We start from the raw sequence: 16,996 nt of genomic DNA, 5'->3' as shown, positions 1-16,996 counted from the left end.
AGTCTTATTTTTGTACTCTGTTACAGTAGCTTTGGTTAATTCACATTTAAGTAATCCTTACTTCTTCTATACTGGGCCTCGGTGCAGACTATCAGTTCATCCTGTCTGAAACAAGCTATTTTAGCTCGTCTTGCTTAAAGGGCACCTCTACTTTAACCCAACTTTGTTTCTGATTGGATGCCTCTTGCAAACAGAATGTTTGAACAGTAGACAGGTGCAGTTCACAGCGAGACCTATAACCATTATAAAGGACATCTCTTTGACATCTTGTCTCCAAAGCAAAACAGTGGAGCTACACATGTCTGCCTCTAAAATTCTAATCAAAGCAGCTCTGAGCATTTCTGCTGTAGGGCATGATTTTTCACACAGAATCACATAATGGTATTTATGGATGAATACGACACTTAAAAAATGAAAAAACTGAATCTGTAAGCTGGCGTATGCCCTGTAGCTTTTGAACGAGGTTGCACTGACCCAAAGTTCAGGAGAGGAAGGGCTGTGAAATGTGAGATAAGAGGAGTGGATCAGATAGCGGCCACACACATTAGTTAAACATCTCCCTTCTCATGTTCTCCAATCCCCACATCCTCGTCCTCATTACTGTCTTCTCTGGATATTTCCCAAATTTTTAATAGTCTTTCCTTTCTTTTCCAACATACACTTCAGCTCTAAGCTCGCTGCTTATTCTTCCATGCTATTTTGCTCGTGTTGTAAGATCTTTTGACACCCCCCGCCACTTTGATCCATCTTCTTTTCATCACTCCCTGTCAGTCCCACCTTCCTTTTATCCCTGTACTATAGGTATTGTACTATCTTGTCTCTCTTGTGTTTATTGTTTCTTCTCGTCATTTGATAACATCAGATTCTGTTCATCTTTTATTATTTCTTTAAGAACCAAGGCCCAATGCTCAATTACTCGTGTCTTAGGTAAAAAGGGACTAAAACAAGATTTATATGAAAGCATTCTGGGATCAAATTGCAAATCAGAATGTTTTTCTAAACTTTCTGAAGGTTGGACAGACTTAAAACAGTATGCTGTTGTCTTCTAAGCTCATTAACAAAGGAATGGGGTCATTTTTCTCCTTTTTTCATTACAGAATACAGTACACTGTAAAAATGCATTTATTAACATTAAAAATAAGACAATTTGAGCACACATACTCTAGAACGTATAGCTGCATGTTTGTTTTTGAGGTGAGCAATTTTGGTTTAATTCAGCTGAGAGGAGGAACGAGCTCTAACCATGACAAGAAAATGCTTTCAATCAGGAAACAGTCAAATGAGCTACTTGTACAAAGGCAGAAAAACCTTTAAAGCTTTCCTTGGGGAGTTTTTGATGAATTGAAAACACAACAGCGTGATGTTTATGAGAACAGGTCTGCATTCTGTTTGTGTCGTGCACACACGCACGGCACAGACAGATGCCGTACAGCTTCCTACATATTTAAGATGCTCTGCTGATCAGTGGGAGTAACAGAAGTAAAGAAGCAGGAGTAGAAAGGACGAAGACAAATAAGCCTAGAAGCTAGTGAACATGGATGTAAACAATGTTAGACTCGAAATGTGTGCTGGCTCATTTGCGAGACATCAAAGGCACCCACACTGTGTTGTGGTGAGAAACCCTGGATGCACTCTTAACATTGTCAAGACAACTCAACGGGGTACCTTTAAGATTAGATACTGATGCGTAAAAGATGGTATTGCAGTGTACTGCTTTTATATCAAAATAAATCATATTTGATTTAAATCTTTGGCACACTCCCATAGATCTGATCACAGTAATAAATAACATTTATTCATTACAAAAAACAAATAAATATCAATAACTTAATATATTCAAGATTTCATAAATACATCTCATATGCGTGATGTTTTGTGTAACTTATGTGCTGTACAGTAGACAGAGTGAGTTTGCTGAATGTGTGACTGTGACTGAGTATAGATGGGAATATCAAATCCCACATAGCCAAGCTGTAGGCTGTAAAGGAAGTCATAGAAGCTGTAACCGTGCCGAGGTAACTCTTAAAAGTAATTTCTCTGGGGTGAAAACTTGTGTAATGCCACTTCCTGTTTATTTACTCCTATACTGCTAAATCCAAGTCATAAATCACCACATGCCAAAAAAGCTTCTGTGAGTGAAATCAAAACAAAAGAAAAAACACTTAACATTATACCACTATAGAGTGGGAGTATAAAAAGTTTAAATTACACAAAGCCTGACAAGTTGCACTCCCTACACGCAGCCACATCTTCTGGCGGAGTGCTTCCTCACGGTGTGGTAAACCAGGCTGTCGTCCAGAAACGAGAGATCGTCGTCGAACGCTATTGGCCGACAGCAAGCCTGAGGGGGAACGTCTTTGGCGGGAAGCCTCCTGTTGTGAATGAGGTTGTAAAGGATTTTGTCGTAGTTTGTCTCTGACTTTCTGCACGGTCCTGAGCAGTACCTGAATATCATTTCCTCACTGGAGCGGTAGCCCAGACCGAGGTCAGACACGTTGAGGTGGATCTGCTTTAGCACGCAGCCCTGTCCTCTACCACCGCCTCTAATCTTCCCACCTGCGCCAGCACCTCTAGATCCCCCTTCTCTTCTGTTACTGTTTCGCTGGCTTGTCCTTTTTCTCTTTCTCCTTCTATGTCGGGTCCTGCTGTCAAAGTTATCTTTGGAGGGGGAAGAGATGGGGACGGCAGCGGCGGTGGTGCTGGTGGTGGAGGTAGATGAGGACACAGTGAGCGAGGAGGAGCGACGCATTCTACTGATGGTTACTTTGATGAAGTTCACCACATCTTCAAACTCATTTGGGAGGGGCTCCTCGGTGGTGTCTGAAACCAATTAAGAGACATGCATAAGGCTGGACAGAACACACTGTTTCACTTCTACACACCCCACTGGCTATTGAACACATGCAGTGCTGTGTCACTAAACTACACATGCACATCTTTAAATGATACAGAGGTCTCTTCTGTGGAGGCAATACTGATGGGGTGGATTTAGGTGTCTTACGAATGAGTCCCATTGTCACCAGACGCTTTTACGTTTAAGTGGGATTAAACAATGAAGACAACACAGCTACTATGTAGCCTCGTGGCACAAGTTACTTGATGTAAAATGAATTCCTAATTATTACCACTTGAAGTTATTCTTCTGAGGGGAAAAAAAGAGGCATTCATCTGCCAATAAACTGAGTATGATGAGACGTGTAACTGCAAAGGTTTTAAGACCATGATCAATCTGAATCAAATATTCGTTCAGCATAAAATAAAAGAAATTTTAAGTATAAGCAACTTAACTGGTGACCACTTACACATGTTTTCTATTTGTTGTTAGGTTTGCCAATTTTTGATTTTTTTTTTTCTCTTTCTGGTGGACACATCACCATCACGTCTTTAAGCAATTCACACAAATCTCATTGCAAATGACATATCGGGTTTGCGCACTTTCGCTACCCTCACATTTGTCTCCTCCAGCCAGCGTTTCGTCCCTGTTTGCGGTATCCGCGCGGCTCATGCTCGTGGAAGAAACAGACAGGCCGATCTGAACGGGCGGGAGCTCGGGGGGACTCTCGGCGACGCGCCCTCTCCTCTTGGTGGACGTGGGCTGCTGCGGGCTCTGGAGCAGCGGGCTGGCGTAAACGGCACTCAGCAGTATCAAACAAGTGGTTAGACTATCCCATAACTTCATTGTCCACTTCAGTCCGACAGTAGGACATGGCGCGATGCAAAATCAACAGGTATCATCTGGCAAAAGCGCTCCACGGACGTGTAATAGTTAGACTCATCAGAGCTACTGCCAGTCCAAATGGTGGTAATCGACCGTGCGCACTGCAAACTGCACGCAATCACTCACATGCCAGCTGGACAGCGAAACGCAATGTGGCGCAACATTCAGGGCACAGACGCGCAAACGCAAATCAGCGGCTCCTCTCTGAAGTTGACTCCAAAACGGGTCCAACAACACTTTAACGATGAAAACCTTTTTTTTTCAGTCCTTCACTGTTTTCATTCAACACAGTTCCTGCTGCTGACTTCGGGCCATCTCTCTCACCATCAATCCTGACTGAGCTGCGAGGAAAAGCGAGAGAGCTGGGGAGTGCTGGTGACGTGCGACGGTCCATCCTCTGCTTCTTCCTGTCTCCACCCCATGCATGGGAACTATGCAGAAGGATGGAGGCCACAGACAAGACAGAAGCTGAAGTGTGGAGTTGGTGAGAGTTAAAGAGTTATATCACCAAGGAAATCCAGAAATGTGCCTCAGATGGGCGGGAGAAGTTCCATTCTTTCCGAACCAGAATCCCCATCCTGCTTTTCGACTTGGGTTGATATTGGACGGAAAACATTTTTCCAATTAGCCAGTCAAAACAGATCGAATAGATTGTGTCGCTCCTGATGAAGACCATGTGCTTGAAATCCCACAGTTCTCCACTTAATGTACTTCAGTGCTATTTAACTTCTAGAAGTTGATGTGACAACCCTTAGGCCAAGCATAACTGCGCCAGTAATTTCTTGTGTAAACCCTTTTCTCTCCCACATTAAGAGCTAAAATATGTCATTTTTAATCACGTTATGTCCGAGGAAAACTGTAGATTTCTCTTCCCATTTGTTCCTTTGTTGGTTTGTTTGAGGCAGATATTAAGAACTAATGGTCCAGTAGTCCAAAAGAACAGTTAAAAACAAATTGTCAAACATGTATGATTAGTAATTTTGTTTATAATTAATGCAGACATATGTGGATAAGCTAAGTGAGTGGAGTAAGTGGGTCAGGTTGCCTCCTCCACACTTCAGTGAAAATGCGGATAAGAGAAAGTCGGTTTTCATATCTGTTCGTTTGTTAGCTTATCCTTTTGAACATTATTATTAAGTGCATAAGGAACAGGGAGTTGATGAAAATCAGAATGATATCCAGTGACTTGATCTGAGAGCTTTATATGTGACGTGAAACACTCAGTGAAGCACTCAGACAGCTGTGATGCTTAAAAGCTCTTTAGTAAGGATAAATGTATAACGTAAACTGCATTTTCTTATATGATTCAAAGTCCAGATTGAAAAATTTTTTTTTTTAATTATAATGGGGTCAATAAATGCTTTAGTTGGATTCAAACAGCAATCCTTTGGCTCAAGTAACCTTAGAGGGTGTGTGTTTTATTGTCAGGGCTTACATTTTAAAGCAAATCTGCTTTGTTTCTTCACTATCATGCATAAGAACATGATGCTTAGAATATAAATTGCAGCCTTATTGTTCAGTTTCTCAGGTTTTTTTTAAAAATAATCATTGCAGATAAATTGTAATCCCCTGGTTTGGTACACACAAGGTTTTTCCAAAAGAACATCTTTCCATTTCCTCCATCCCAGGTAGGCCTTATAGTTTACAGCGGCCCATGAACAAGGCTGACGTGAAATACACTTATCCGAAGCAGCATATGCAGATGTGTAAACATGCGTACGGGTCCGTGCACCCTTGAACTGTAGTGTTTCATGATGAATCATGTCTGTGTCAGTGTATGCCTGCGACAGCCACATTGTATTGTAATCACTGGACTACAGTGAACATGCAAAAGCGATTTGAGCATCTGAGTATGCAGTAACTGTAAAGTCATGCACAATAACAATCTTCTTCCACTCGTGTTTTTAGAAGTTAGCCTACTAATTACTCAGAAGAGGCTTCCCTTTCCACTGACTTGCTCACTTAAATACCCTGTCCTCAAGCAATTACGCTCGTGCCAAGCAACAAATACATCAAACAGATGTTCATTTCCCTTCTTGAAAGGCATGGGGGCTGCTCTGTACTCAAATCTGTCAGCCATTTTGAGAGTTTAGTTCGACTCACATACAATAAGCTAATTGTGCCGTGTTATTCCACCCATCATTGCTGGCCGAGGTGAAACTGAGGCCCCAAAATGGCTCGTGATAGCAAAACTTGTTTTAAGTAAGAAGATATTATATTAATGTACTTAGATTTAAAATTTTAAGAAAAGACTGAGTAATATACTGGATAAAGGCATGTGTTGCTGTCTTAATGACCATTGTTTTCAGCTCAGTTTAGTTGTATAAGTTGAACTAATTCATGTCTCCTATATCAGTTTCTCTTCATAGGTTCCCTGTTGAATCCAGAATTGAATTTAAAATCCTTCTCTTCACATACAAATCACATACAAATCAAATTATGAATCATGCCATATTCAGAAGTTTGCAGATGACACAGCCATCATGGGGTGTATCTGGGATGATCAGGAAGAGGAGTACAGAAGTCTGGTAAGGAACTTTGTCGCATGGAGTCACACAAACCACCTGCAACTCAACACCTCAAAGACTAAGGAACTGGTTGTGGACTTCGGGAGGTCCAGAGCAGGTCCACTGCCGGTTCAGATAGAGGGGGAGGAGGTGGTCAACAAGTACAAGTACCTCGGGCTGTGGGTGGACAATAAACTGGACTGGTCATGCAACACAGAGCACCTGTATAAAAAAGCCCAAAGCCGACTGTACTTCCTCAGGAGGCTGAGGTCTTTTAACATCTGCAGGAAGCTCCTGAGGATGTTTTACCAGTCGGTGGTTGCTGGAGTACTTTTCTATGCTGTGGTGTGCTGGGGGAGCAGCACAGCAAAGAAGGACTCATCCAGGCTGGAGAAACTGATCAGGAGGGCTAGCTCTGTGGTCGGCATGAAGCTGGACACTCTGGTGACAGTGGCAGAGAAAAGGACATTAAAGAAACTGATGGACATTATGGACAATGCCAGGCATCCTCTGCACACGGCCATAAACAATCAGAAGAGTCTGTTCAGTGACAGGTTGCTTCTCCCCAAGACAAGAACTAACAGACTTAAAAACTCCTTTGTCCCACACGCCATCAGACTGTTTAACTCCTCCCTGGAGGGGAGAGGGAGGGGAAACAGGAGGACAAAGGAGGGGGGAACAACTAAGCTGTAGTGCCTCTTCACCTCACTGTACAATACCTTGTGCAATACTTTTTGTAAATAGTCAACAGTGCAATAGACTCAATACTTGAAATGTGCAATTCACTTGTATTTTTATTTTTTATTCCTATTTATTCTATTTATCCCCTTTGTATATTTTATTTATATTTGTCTCTGTATTTATATATGTGTGTGTGTGTGTATATATATATATATATATATATATATATATATAACAATTCTGTAACTGTAACTTCGGTCGTTGCTGTGCTTTTTGGAAGTCGAATTTCCCAGAGGAACCCACCCGAGGGATTAATAAAGTTCTATCTTATCTTATCTTATCTTATCTTAAATAGTATCATATCGCCCTAAGAGAGCCTGCAGCTTGCTTGTGGTTCCTTTGATATTTCAAAGTACAATAGGAGGTAGAGCCTTCAGGTTTCAGGCCCCTCTTCCGAGGAACCAGCTCCCAGTTTGGAACTGGGAGATGGACACTTCTCTGCTTTTAAGATTAGACTTAAAACACAGATAAAGCATATAGTTCGGGCCGGATCAGATGACTTTCTAACACAATAGGTCTTTTATTCTGTCTCTCTCCCCTCAATCTGCTGGAGGTTTCTTCCTGTTTCTTCCTGTTTAAAGGGTGTTTTTCTTTCCCACTGCCACCAAGTCCTTGCTCATAGGAGTCATCTGATTGTGGGGGTTTCCTCTTTACCTTACAATATAAAGCACTCTGAGCTGACAGTTGTGATTTTTTGCTATAGAAATGAAATTGAATTGAAAACAATATTGACTTACATCCCATTTAATGTAATCCATCCATCCATCCATCCATCCATCCATCCATCCATCCATCCATCATCTTCTTCTGCTTAACCAGGGCTGGGTCACAGGGGCAGCAGCGTAAGCAAAGAAGCCCAGACCTCCCTCTCCCCTGCCACCTCCTCCAGCCTTTCCGGTGGAACACCAAGGCGTTAGCTGATAAATATCCTCCTCCGGGTGGGACATACCCTGAACACCTCACCAAGGAGGCATCCTGATCAGATGCCTGAACCACCTCACCTGGCTCCTTTTGATGTGGATGAGCAGCGGCTCAACTCTGAGCCCCAGATGGCTAAACTCCTCACCCTATCTCTAAGGGAGAAAGCAGTCAAACTTCGGGAAAAGCTCATTTTCACTGCTTGTATCCGCAATCTCTTCTGCCCAAAGTTCCTGACCAACGCTGAAAGTGGGGATGTAGACTGACCAGTAAATTAAGAGCTTTGCTTTTACACTCAGCTCTCTCTTCACCACGATGAACCGCTATAGCGTCCACATCACTGCAGCTACTGCACCAATCTGTCTGTTTGTGAACAAGACCCCGAGCTATTTAAACTTCTCCACTTGGAACTTGTCACTGATACGGAGTGGGCACTCCACCTTTTCCAGCTGACGGCCTCAGACTTGGAGGTGCTGATTGTCATTCCTGCTGCTTTACACTCGGCTGTGAACTGCTCCAGTGTGAGGAGGAGGCTGTCACCAGATGAAGCCAGAGATGAGTGTCTGAGACCACCTAAGTGAAAGCCTTCTGCCAATTGGCTACGATAAAAATTATGAAGAGATTGGTGACAAAAGGCAGCCCTGGCGGAGTCCAACACCTATCAGAAATGAGTTATTGCCCTGTGGACTAAGCTCTTGCAAAGGTTGTATGAGGATTGTATGGCCCGTAGCAACAGGCCAGACACCCCAACTCCTCTGTCAGGACACCCAGAGGGACACGGTCGAATGCCTTGTCCACGTATCTCCAAATATAGATATTTGGAGATACTGTCTCAAAAGAAGAAAACAGGCCATGCATAAGTCAAAATTTCGCGTTGTCTTAAAATTTCAAGTTATTTTCTTAATTTTGGGTCATTTTCTCAAGAATTGAGTGAGTAAATTGAAACTGAGATCCCTAACTCTACTTTCTTTTTTAGGCAATTTACTTTACTGATTTAGGATACATGCTGGTGCAGAATCATTATTTAATTAGAGAATTACTATCTCTAAGATTGACAGGAGGTGGACAGGAAGTTGTCCTTCAATCTGTTTTTATGCATTTACAAGTAGTTTATTCTCCCACTTAAACAAAAGTTGTTGTTGTTGTTTTTTTGCTATAGCAGAGTTCTGTATCTTGTAACAAATACAAGATACTATTTGGTTATGTGTAAACATAACCAAATCGTTTTTAGTGCCTAGACCTAAACAAGCAATGCGTAAAAAACAAATTAAAAAAAGTGAAAAGTGAAAAGCAAAAAAAGCACAATGCCCCCAAAACAGCTGACAAACAAACTCTACTAGGACCTCTAAGATCTCCTGACACTGACTTTTTAGATATTTGAAGGAGCTCTGCTGTCACTCTAGGTGCAGCCAGTGGCATCAGAACCAAAGGACACCCTGTGTGTATCATTGTGACACCAACAGCATCTGACAGAACAGCTGTATCGGACACACTGTGACTGAAATATTTCATTAGCTATTTAATGAATTTTGGTAAACATACCCACGAGGACCAGATAATATTGACTTGTGCTGTTGGTGAGCCCCATATTTCATCTAGCTAAAACATTTTTTTTCCTAACATCTCCAGCATCAGCATTTTGTGTTTGTAGTTAATGTTAGCATGCTAGCACACTAAGATGATGTCTTACATGCTAAATATCAGCATCTTGCTCTGCTTGTGTAACAATGTTAGCATGCTTACATTACCTATGGGTTTAACGTGCTATTTAAAGTTAAAGTTTAGACTCACATAGTTGCCAACACTCATGTTTTATATATGTAAGGTAGATATACACTGATGGGGCAGGTTGTGTAGTTTCTTATTGCTAATGTATTCATGAGCATCCTTTAAACTCAATAAATGAGAGACGACCACTTCACTTTTCGTTCTCTTTATTTTGGAGATCACCATTAGACATTTCCAGAAATAAAAAAAGGAATAAATAAATCAATAAAACCATACATCAGACATTTCATTGATCGAGTATTATGCAAATATATTTCAAGTTAAACTACACACTTTTGTTCTTCAAAACCAGCTCACCAGTTCTGTTAAATGTTTAGATTTCAGGTCAGCACAGAGAAGGAAAAGCTAAAAACACTTCAATTTTCACACTGAACACACTTCTGCACACTGATGAACAAACATCAGACACAACAACCACGTCAAAGTTAATTCAGTCTGCTGAATTAAACCTTTATTTTTTCACAAAATAGCCCGTGAATGAATGTAGCCCATAATTATCTTGCACTTATAGGAAGATTATAGAGGACTTTAATATTTCAAAGGACGTGCTACATTAGAGCTTGTTGCCCCATCCGAAATACAAACAAACAAAAAAATTTTCCCTGCTGGTGATGTTACATCTACTTGTACATTTGTGTGGTGTGTAAATCATTGAATAGGTTGTAAGAAGCACCCCCTTGGTGAGCCATTGCAGTGTTTAGAGAGTAATCTACACCATATGTAGTTCGGTGCTGCTGCAGCCTCGGGCTGCGAGCGATCAGACTACGGGAGCTGTGAATGTGGATGCTGTCTGCTGAGCTGAACCGCAGGGACTTGGCTCAGAAATGTTAAAGTAAGGTCAGTAACAGTTATTATGCTTAAGCAAATAAACCATTTACTCTGTAATTGTCTCCAGTTTTGTGACTGTGAGTTATTGTGAAATTGTTGTTTGCTGCAAAACCCAAACGTCTGACTGCATTTTGGAAGTTGGAATTTCAAGTACAGATATGAACCGGTGGAACAATGAACCCAGATGTTCTGGTTCTTTACACACTTGCATGCAGGAGTCTGATCCTGCCACTAGTGGACACTGTAAATCACTGCTAGCCACATTAAATATGGTACACAATGTGCAAGTTTACAGCATATTTGTAAAACCCACACTTTGAGTATTTTCTTCTTTTCTTTGTTTTTTAATTATGATTTCCTGAAACATCTCGCAGACTCCTGAATGATCTCCTTTTCTGAAACACAAACAAACAAGCAAAAATCATATTCTGTTGTTGTAAAAATACAAGTAGTGTAATATAGTTCACCAAAAAAAAAAAAAAAATCAAAAGTATATGCCTGATTAATTTTCCTACACATTTTTAATAAAACATGGCAATAAAACAATGCTTCAACAAGTGTAACTGATATAAATATGTAAAGGTGGATGATGACAGCACCCAGAGGTGTTGGGGAACTTAAAACTTTGTTTCTATTCAAAACCAAACTGAAATTAATTTGTATTGACATTTTAATGATCTTCATGGTGTGGTGAGAAAGAACCAATTAGTTCCTCTAAAACACGTCACGGTCTTTTGACTTCAGGGCAGCCTACTGTTTTTCTCATTAAGCTCCGCAATTTTCTAAACCACCAGTCTGGTTGATTTGCTTCTACAGATTAAAATGAAGAGTACGAAAAATAATTTCTTGGAACAAGGCTAATGTTAAGGCTATCTCGTCTCTTGTCTGTCATAGTCTGAGTCAGCCTGGTGAGAAAGAGAAAACTTACCTTGTTGATTAGTTAATATATTCATTAGGTTATTAACAAAACATTAATTGATGACAGTACTGAAAAATCTATGGCTTTGTTAGTGGCTGCTGCTGTTTTATTCTCATTTCTGTCTCTCTAACTCGGTGTTTTCCTGTGTATTTGCATTTGTCCAGGAGATGGAACCATTGAGTTCCTCACTGGGCCAAACAAAGTGAAACCTCACTATCCTCCCCAAGCTTGGTGATAGGCGTTTTAGGCTTTAGTGGCAATGTACAGTATAACTATCAAGTAGTTTGAAACTTTTATACTGATTTATAATGTCACAACTCGAAACCTCCTTTGGATTTTGCCTATAATTTCACTTCTTTCAGGACTGAACTAAATTGTGATCCTTGAGCCTCATTATGCAGACACCAGACTTTATTGCAGTTCAGCTTATTTTTTTGCTGTTTACAAGCTCTACTTATCCCAACTGCCAACCCTGACACTGGTTAGGTTTGAAAAGAAGCTTTTGAATCATCTAAATCAAACTATTTTTTTTTATTATGTCACAATGGAAATATAGTGCAGAGAATTAAGATTTCATTGATAATATTCCCACACAACCATAGGGTTCACAAAGAATTGCCCAAAACAGAGAAAATCTACAGTTCTATGGGCAAAACCTTGTTGATGTCAGAGGTTACAGGGGAACGGTCAGACTGCTTTAGAAGACACATGTGGACAACTTAAAAGAAAAGGCATTAACTCAGCTTAGATTATGGATTATTAGAGTGTGTATTATTTGGAGGCCTGTGATTCAGACTCGACGCATAATCAGTGATAAACTACATATTATGAAGGGAAATATGCACAGAATAAAGACCTGTTAACTCGTCAGAGTGTATATGTTGTTCTGATTGTGTTACAGAGCCACAACTTCGCTCATTAGAACTGAAGAAGCTTCTGAGATGAGAGGAAGTCCAGTTGCTTTTCTCTCTGAGCTCCTTAGATTACCATCACCTGGATGACTGAGACCCTACAAAGACATTCCTTTAAAAGGACTGCCACTGCTAACTGCATGCAAGACTTAGTCAGCTGTCCTCTTTGAGTGAGATATGAGAGAGGTATAGGCTTTGCAGTGGTATATCGGTGCAATATTTGCCTCTTTGTCATCATTTCTTTTTGTCGGCATGCATACCTGGTCCAGCGTGAGCTCGCTTTGACGTTGTCAGAAATGTAAAATGTAAAAAGGTCATTTCTTCCATCTTTGACAGCCCTCTTTGTTACATAAAGTGTGGGCTGGAAGTAAGTAACATACGACGTAAATGTCAAATAATTTAAAACTGTGTCACCTCTCCATAACTGCATTATTTTCTAAGTTGGCAGAGTGGTGTATTTTCTCTTATGCACAATCAAAACACAAACAAATTAATTAAAAATTCAATCACTGAATTAAAACTGAGCAGTAAAGTAGGTTGTCAACTTGTTGTTTTGTCCGCATGTTGAAGTGTCTGTGGGAAAGATACCGTGTGAGTTGATGCATGATAGGTAGAAAGGATTTAAGGCAATAAAGAACTGCATGGATGTGCATAAATGGGAGAGGGTAGCTGTTAGTCTAAAAGCACTTTGAGCAGAAAAGCATATGTCTCATATAAGTCACAGTCCATTTATCATTTACAGGTCCCCTTTTGCATGAACACGGTTATAAAATTCCTCAGTTCTAGACCCATAGGCTGTGTCTGCCTGCACGTTTACATCACGGCTTCACACAGAACCATTTTCAGGGCAACTGTTAAATCTGATCGTGAGACCTCACAAAAATGGAAAAAGCTGAGTGAAGATTGGTGACCAGCTGAAAGTCATTAGAAAGACGGTTTCAGCGGTAATCAGGAGGTGTAGAACAAGCCATCAAAGCCATAGCCACAAAATGACACCGCTGACAAAAACACAGACGGGCAAGTGATTCACACTTAGCACAAGAGTTTATGTGAGATTTTGGACAACTTCTGAAGATTATCCAAGTTACAGATACACTTGCTTGCAAGAGCAAGAACACATAAATATAAAAAGATATATTTTGGGAAAATAAGAGCACTTATTCATCTCAAATGGGTTCCAGTGTGTGTGCCACAAATCAACACAGCCATAACAAATGTAGTCATAGTATAGAGGTGGTAGTGGTGTTGAATAGATGGCATTTATAGATTGCACCATGAGTGCCTGTGGCCTTACCAAAATACCAGCTGACCAGATTAGTCTCCAGAAGCTCACCAGAAGAGGAGGCTTACAGCATGATAATGACCCAAAGCACTTTGGCAAATATATATGAGCATTTTAAAAGGGGAAAAAAATCTAAAAACTGAAAAAAAAGGCCCTTTGGCAATACACTGAAACCCAGATTTCACCCAAAATTGTAAGCTGAGCAAGTATACTACCTGACTTGAATCTAATGGAACATATTTCTGGCATTTTGAAGATAAATGTAGAGTGGCATATCCCCTACAGAAAGGGGCAGCTGAAAATATTTGTAAAGCATCTTTCCTAAAACCTGCGCAAGGCTGGTATCCTCCTTCCCAAAGAAGACTGAACCTTCATGACAAATAAACATAGCTATATGAAGTATTAGATAAAAACAAAAGATATAAAGGTGCATTTGTATTGTTGCAATAGCACAAAAATAAACCTAGATGTAACAAAATTACTACAAGGTGGTATAGTTTTTAATTATGTGACATTTAATACACAGGGACCTCACTTCTGTTGTACATTGTGTTATAAAACCGGTCAGAAAGTTAACACTTGGGTGCAGTGCAGTAATTTTCATTTTTGATGACAAACAGTTAAAATTCCATCTACCAAAGTCTGAACTGAGCTCTACCTTGTTGCTGAGAGCATACAATCAATATTCCCATACTGACTGAGTGAATAAGAACTGCTGATTTGTTGTAAGGTCTGCTTGCTCTTTTTGAACTTCTACTAAAACAACTGTGGGCAGCTGTGGCTTGATATTCTCAGATTTTTTGTTTTGGTTTCTTTTCATGTTAAATTGCCCTTGGGCAATACACCGAACCCCAGGTTGCTCCCAACAGTCAGTCAGCAGCCAACCAACGTAGACGAAAAAATCCTGTGTCTGCAGGTTACTAACCCTTAATGAGTCTTGGCTATTACTGTAATATTGCTTCTACAATTCCAGGTGTCTGGGACTCCTTTTAAAATGATGAACTGTGTGTGGAATTATATCAGGTCAGAAATGTATATATGCTCATCATGGTATGAATGTCAGGGTAATTTGGGGCTTCTAATGATTTCTTTGAACTGTTGTTTCTCCAGGGTGGAATGACTGTACACCATACATCTTTAATAACTTTAAAAAACAGGAACTAGGTGCACGCAACTTTGAATTTATGTTGGATTTTCTCTAATTGACATACGGTATACCTGCAAGCTCAAATATATGCATACACCCCCACTAATATTTGGTTAAATATACGTTAAGTTGCATCTTGGCCAACTACCTTTGTAATATAATTCTGGCATTTGATGGCACTTCTTGGCAGAATTAGTAGAGTTTATGTAAATTTATGGCTTTCTTGACATGGACCCAGTTTTTAAGCATAGTCCCTAAATTTTCAACAGGGTTGAGGTTGGAGCTTTGGGATGAAGCTTAGTGTTTGCCTGCTTTATCCTTTCCAAAGCCAGTTTTGATGTGTGTTGGGAGCGTTGTACCAATGGCAGCAAAACAGCCCAACATCACGATGCTACCACCGACGTGCTTGACAGCTGGTGCAATGTTCTGAGGTTTAAAAGCCTCTCCTTCAATACTCCAAACATCCCGTTTGTCACTGAGGCCAAACAACTCAGTCTTTGTCTTGTCTGAACACATAACCTTTATCCAGAAGGCACCTAGCTTGTCCATGTGGACAACTGCAAATTTCATTAAACCTTGAAGGTCATTTGGCTCAGGGGCTTCTTTCTTGGTCAACACCCTTTCAGTTCATGGTGACGGACTTCACTGTAGACGGTGATGCTAGTTTGTCAGCAGTTTCCAGTTCATGGGAGGCTTGAGCCTAACTAATTTCCTCTTATTTGAGGGTGACAGTTTGGGCTTCTTCCAGACCTTGCCAACATGGTGACATATCCAAAATAATTTGTACTTAATTCTTTGAACTGATGATCTTGGAATTTGCAGTTGTTTAGAAATGGCTCCAGGAGGCTCCATTCGTTGGACTTTACTATTATTTTGAGTATTGATGAATCCAGTAAAACAAACCATTTTTATGCTGGCAAAGATAAACTACCAGTTGTGGTCAGTCATGATAATGGGAAGTTAACAGGTCTTGGCCTTGTATAGTTAAAAGGCATTGTAGAACCTTCGGCAACACTTGTATATTTTAACCTGATATTATGCTTTGACCCTGTGCGGATCAGAGAAAATCCCAAATAAATTCAAACTTGCACACCAGGTCTTGTTTTTCTAAAGTCATTAAAGATGTTTGTTGTGCAGTTATTCCAGCTTGGTAGAAGAACTGTTCAAAGAAACCATTAAGAGCAAAAAATAAAAATAAAATTACCATGACAGTCATACCTATGATGATTGTATGTATACTTCTGACCACAACTAAGTGTAGTTTATAGGTAAAACTATGTCTCTGTAGGAATTTATTTTATGCCTCAAATATGCATTTCCTATTTCCCACAGGATACATTTTGCGTGTGTGTGTGTCAGGAATAAAATACTAGATCAAAATGAGACAAAATTATTTTCAAATTACCTCGCATGGCTTGAGGGATCATTGAATTTTTCATACCTTTTCTGGAGGTGGAATATGGCTGGCAGAGAAAATTAAGCTGAAGTAGATGAGCAGCAGTGAAAATGAAAATAGCCTAACAAATCAGAGTGGTTCCTAGCTGTGGGTTAGATTTTTATCTAGCCTAACTAATATAACAAAAATGGACACCAAAATGGAATCAAGTTACAAAATGTGTTCCTCCAGGTGGATAGTTCGGGTTAATAGGCCCACTGCTGCTGCGCTGACACTAATATGTGTAGGACATGTAATGGATGAAACTACATTTTCACCAAGTCTGTAGGTAATGCACTTCATCAGCACCAAAAAGTGCCTTGTATTATGTGTTCTATACTTATTTCTTTTTTAGCCCTTCTTGCCTGCCTCCACCACCAGGGTTTAATTAACTCATTCTCTCTCACTCTCACTCTACCTCTCTCCACCGCTCTCTCTCTTTAAATCATACAGAGACCCTTCCTCTTGATTAGATTTTACTTCTTTCGGGCTGAGACTCCTATGAAGAACATAATGAATGGGTATTCTCTCGGTAATTTAGTCACACATTAATGGATAACTAACCGTCTCTCTCGCTAACATTATTAATCAGTTAATTTATTCTCTTTGGGTTTTGTTGTACACACAGCCACTCAATTACAAACGCACACACACGTTATTCATATTGAGTGTCTGTTGCTTGAGCGGCTCCCCTGCTTTTGCGTAAAGACACGCTCTCCATCTGTGTCCAGTGTGCGGATTAGACGCTTATTATCCTCTTAGCTCTAAATGGCCCTACGTTCTTGCACTTCGCTGTCCATCT

At 40.3% G+C, this 16,996-nt stretch overlaps 1 protein-coding gene across 1 annotated transcript; it reads right to left on the bottom strand.

The window, feature by feature from the left end:
* Nucleotides 1-1,180: 1,180 nt before the first annotated feature.
* LOC146562642 (glial cell line-derived neurotrophic factor-like) lies at nucleotides 1,181-4,045 on the bottom strand. The gene is made up of 2 exons (XM_085293142.1): nucleotides 3,451-4,045; nucleotides 1,181-2,820 (listed from the first exon to the last, which is right to left on the bottom strand). The coding sequence occupies exons 1-2, from the start codon at nucleotides 3,677-3,679 to the stop codon at nucleotides 2,234-2,236; spliced, it is 816 nt and encodes a 271-aa protein (XP_085149268.1). The 5' UTR covers nucleotides 3,680-4,045; the 3' UTR covers nucleotides 1,181-2,233.
* Between the last annotated feature and the right edge of the window lie 12,951 nt (nucleotides 4,046-16,996).

This window comes from Mchenga conophoros, linkage group LG12, assembly GCF_057382185.1.
Source record: "Mchenga conophoros isolate Kocher_MC1m ecotype Shallow Benthic linkage group LG12, M_conophoros_male_GT1.1, whole genome shotgun sequence".
Lineage (NCBI taxonomy): Eukaryota > Metazoa > Chordata > Actinopteri > Cichliformes > Cichlidae > Mchenga > Mchenga conophoros.
The sequence above is the reverse complement of the archived record's forward strand: the minus strand, read 5'-3'. Positions and strand labels throughout refer to the sequence as shown.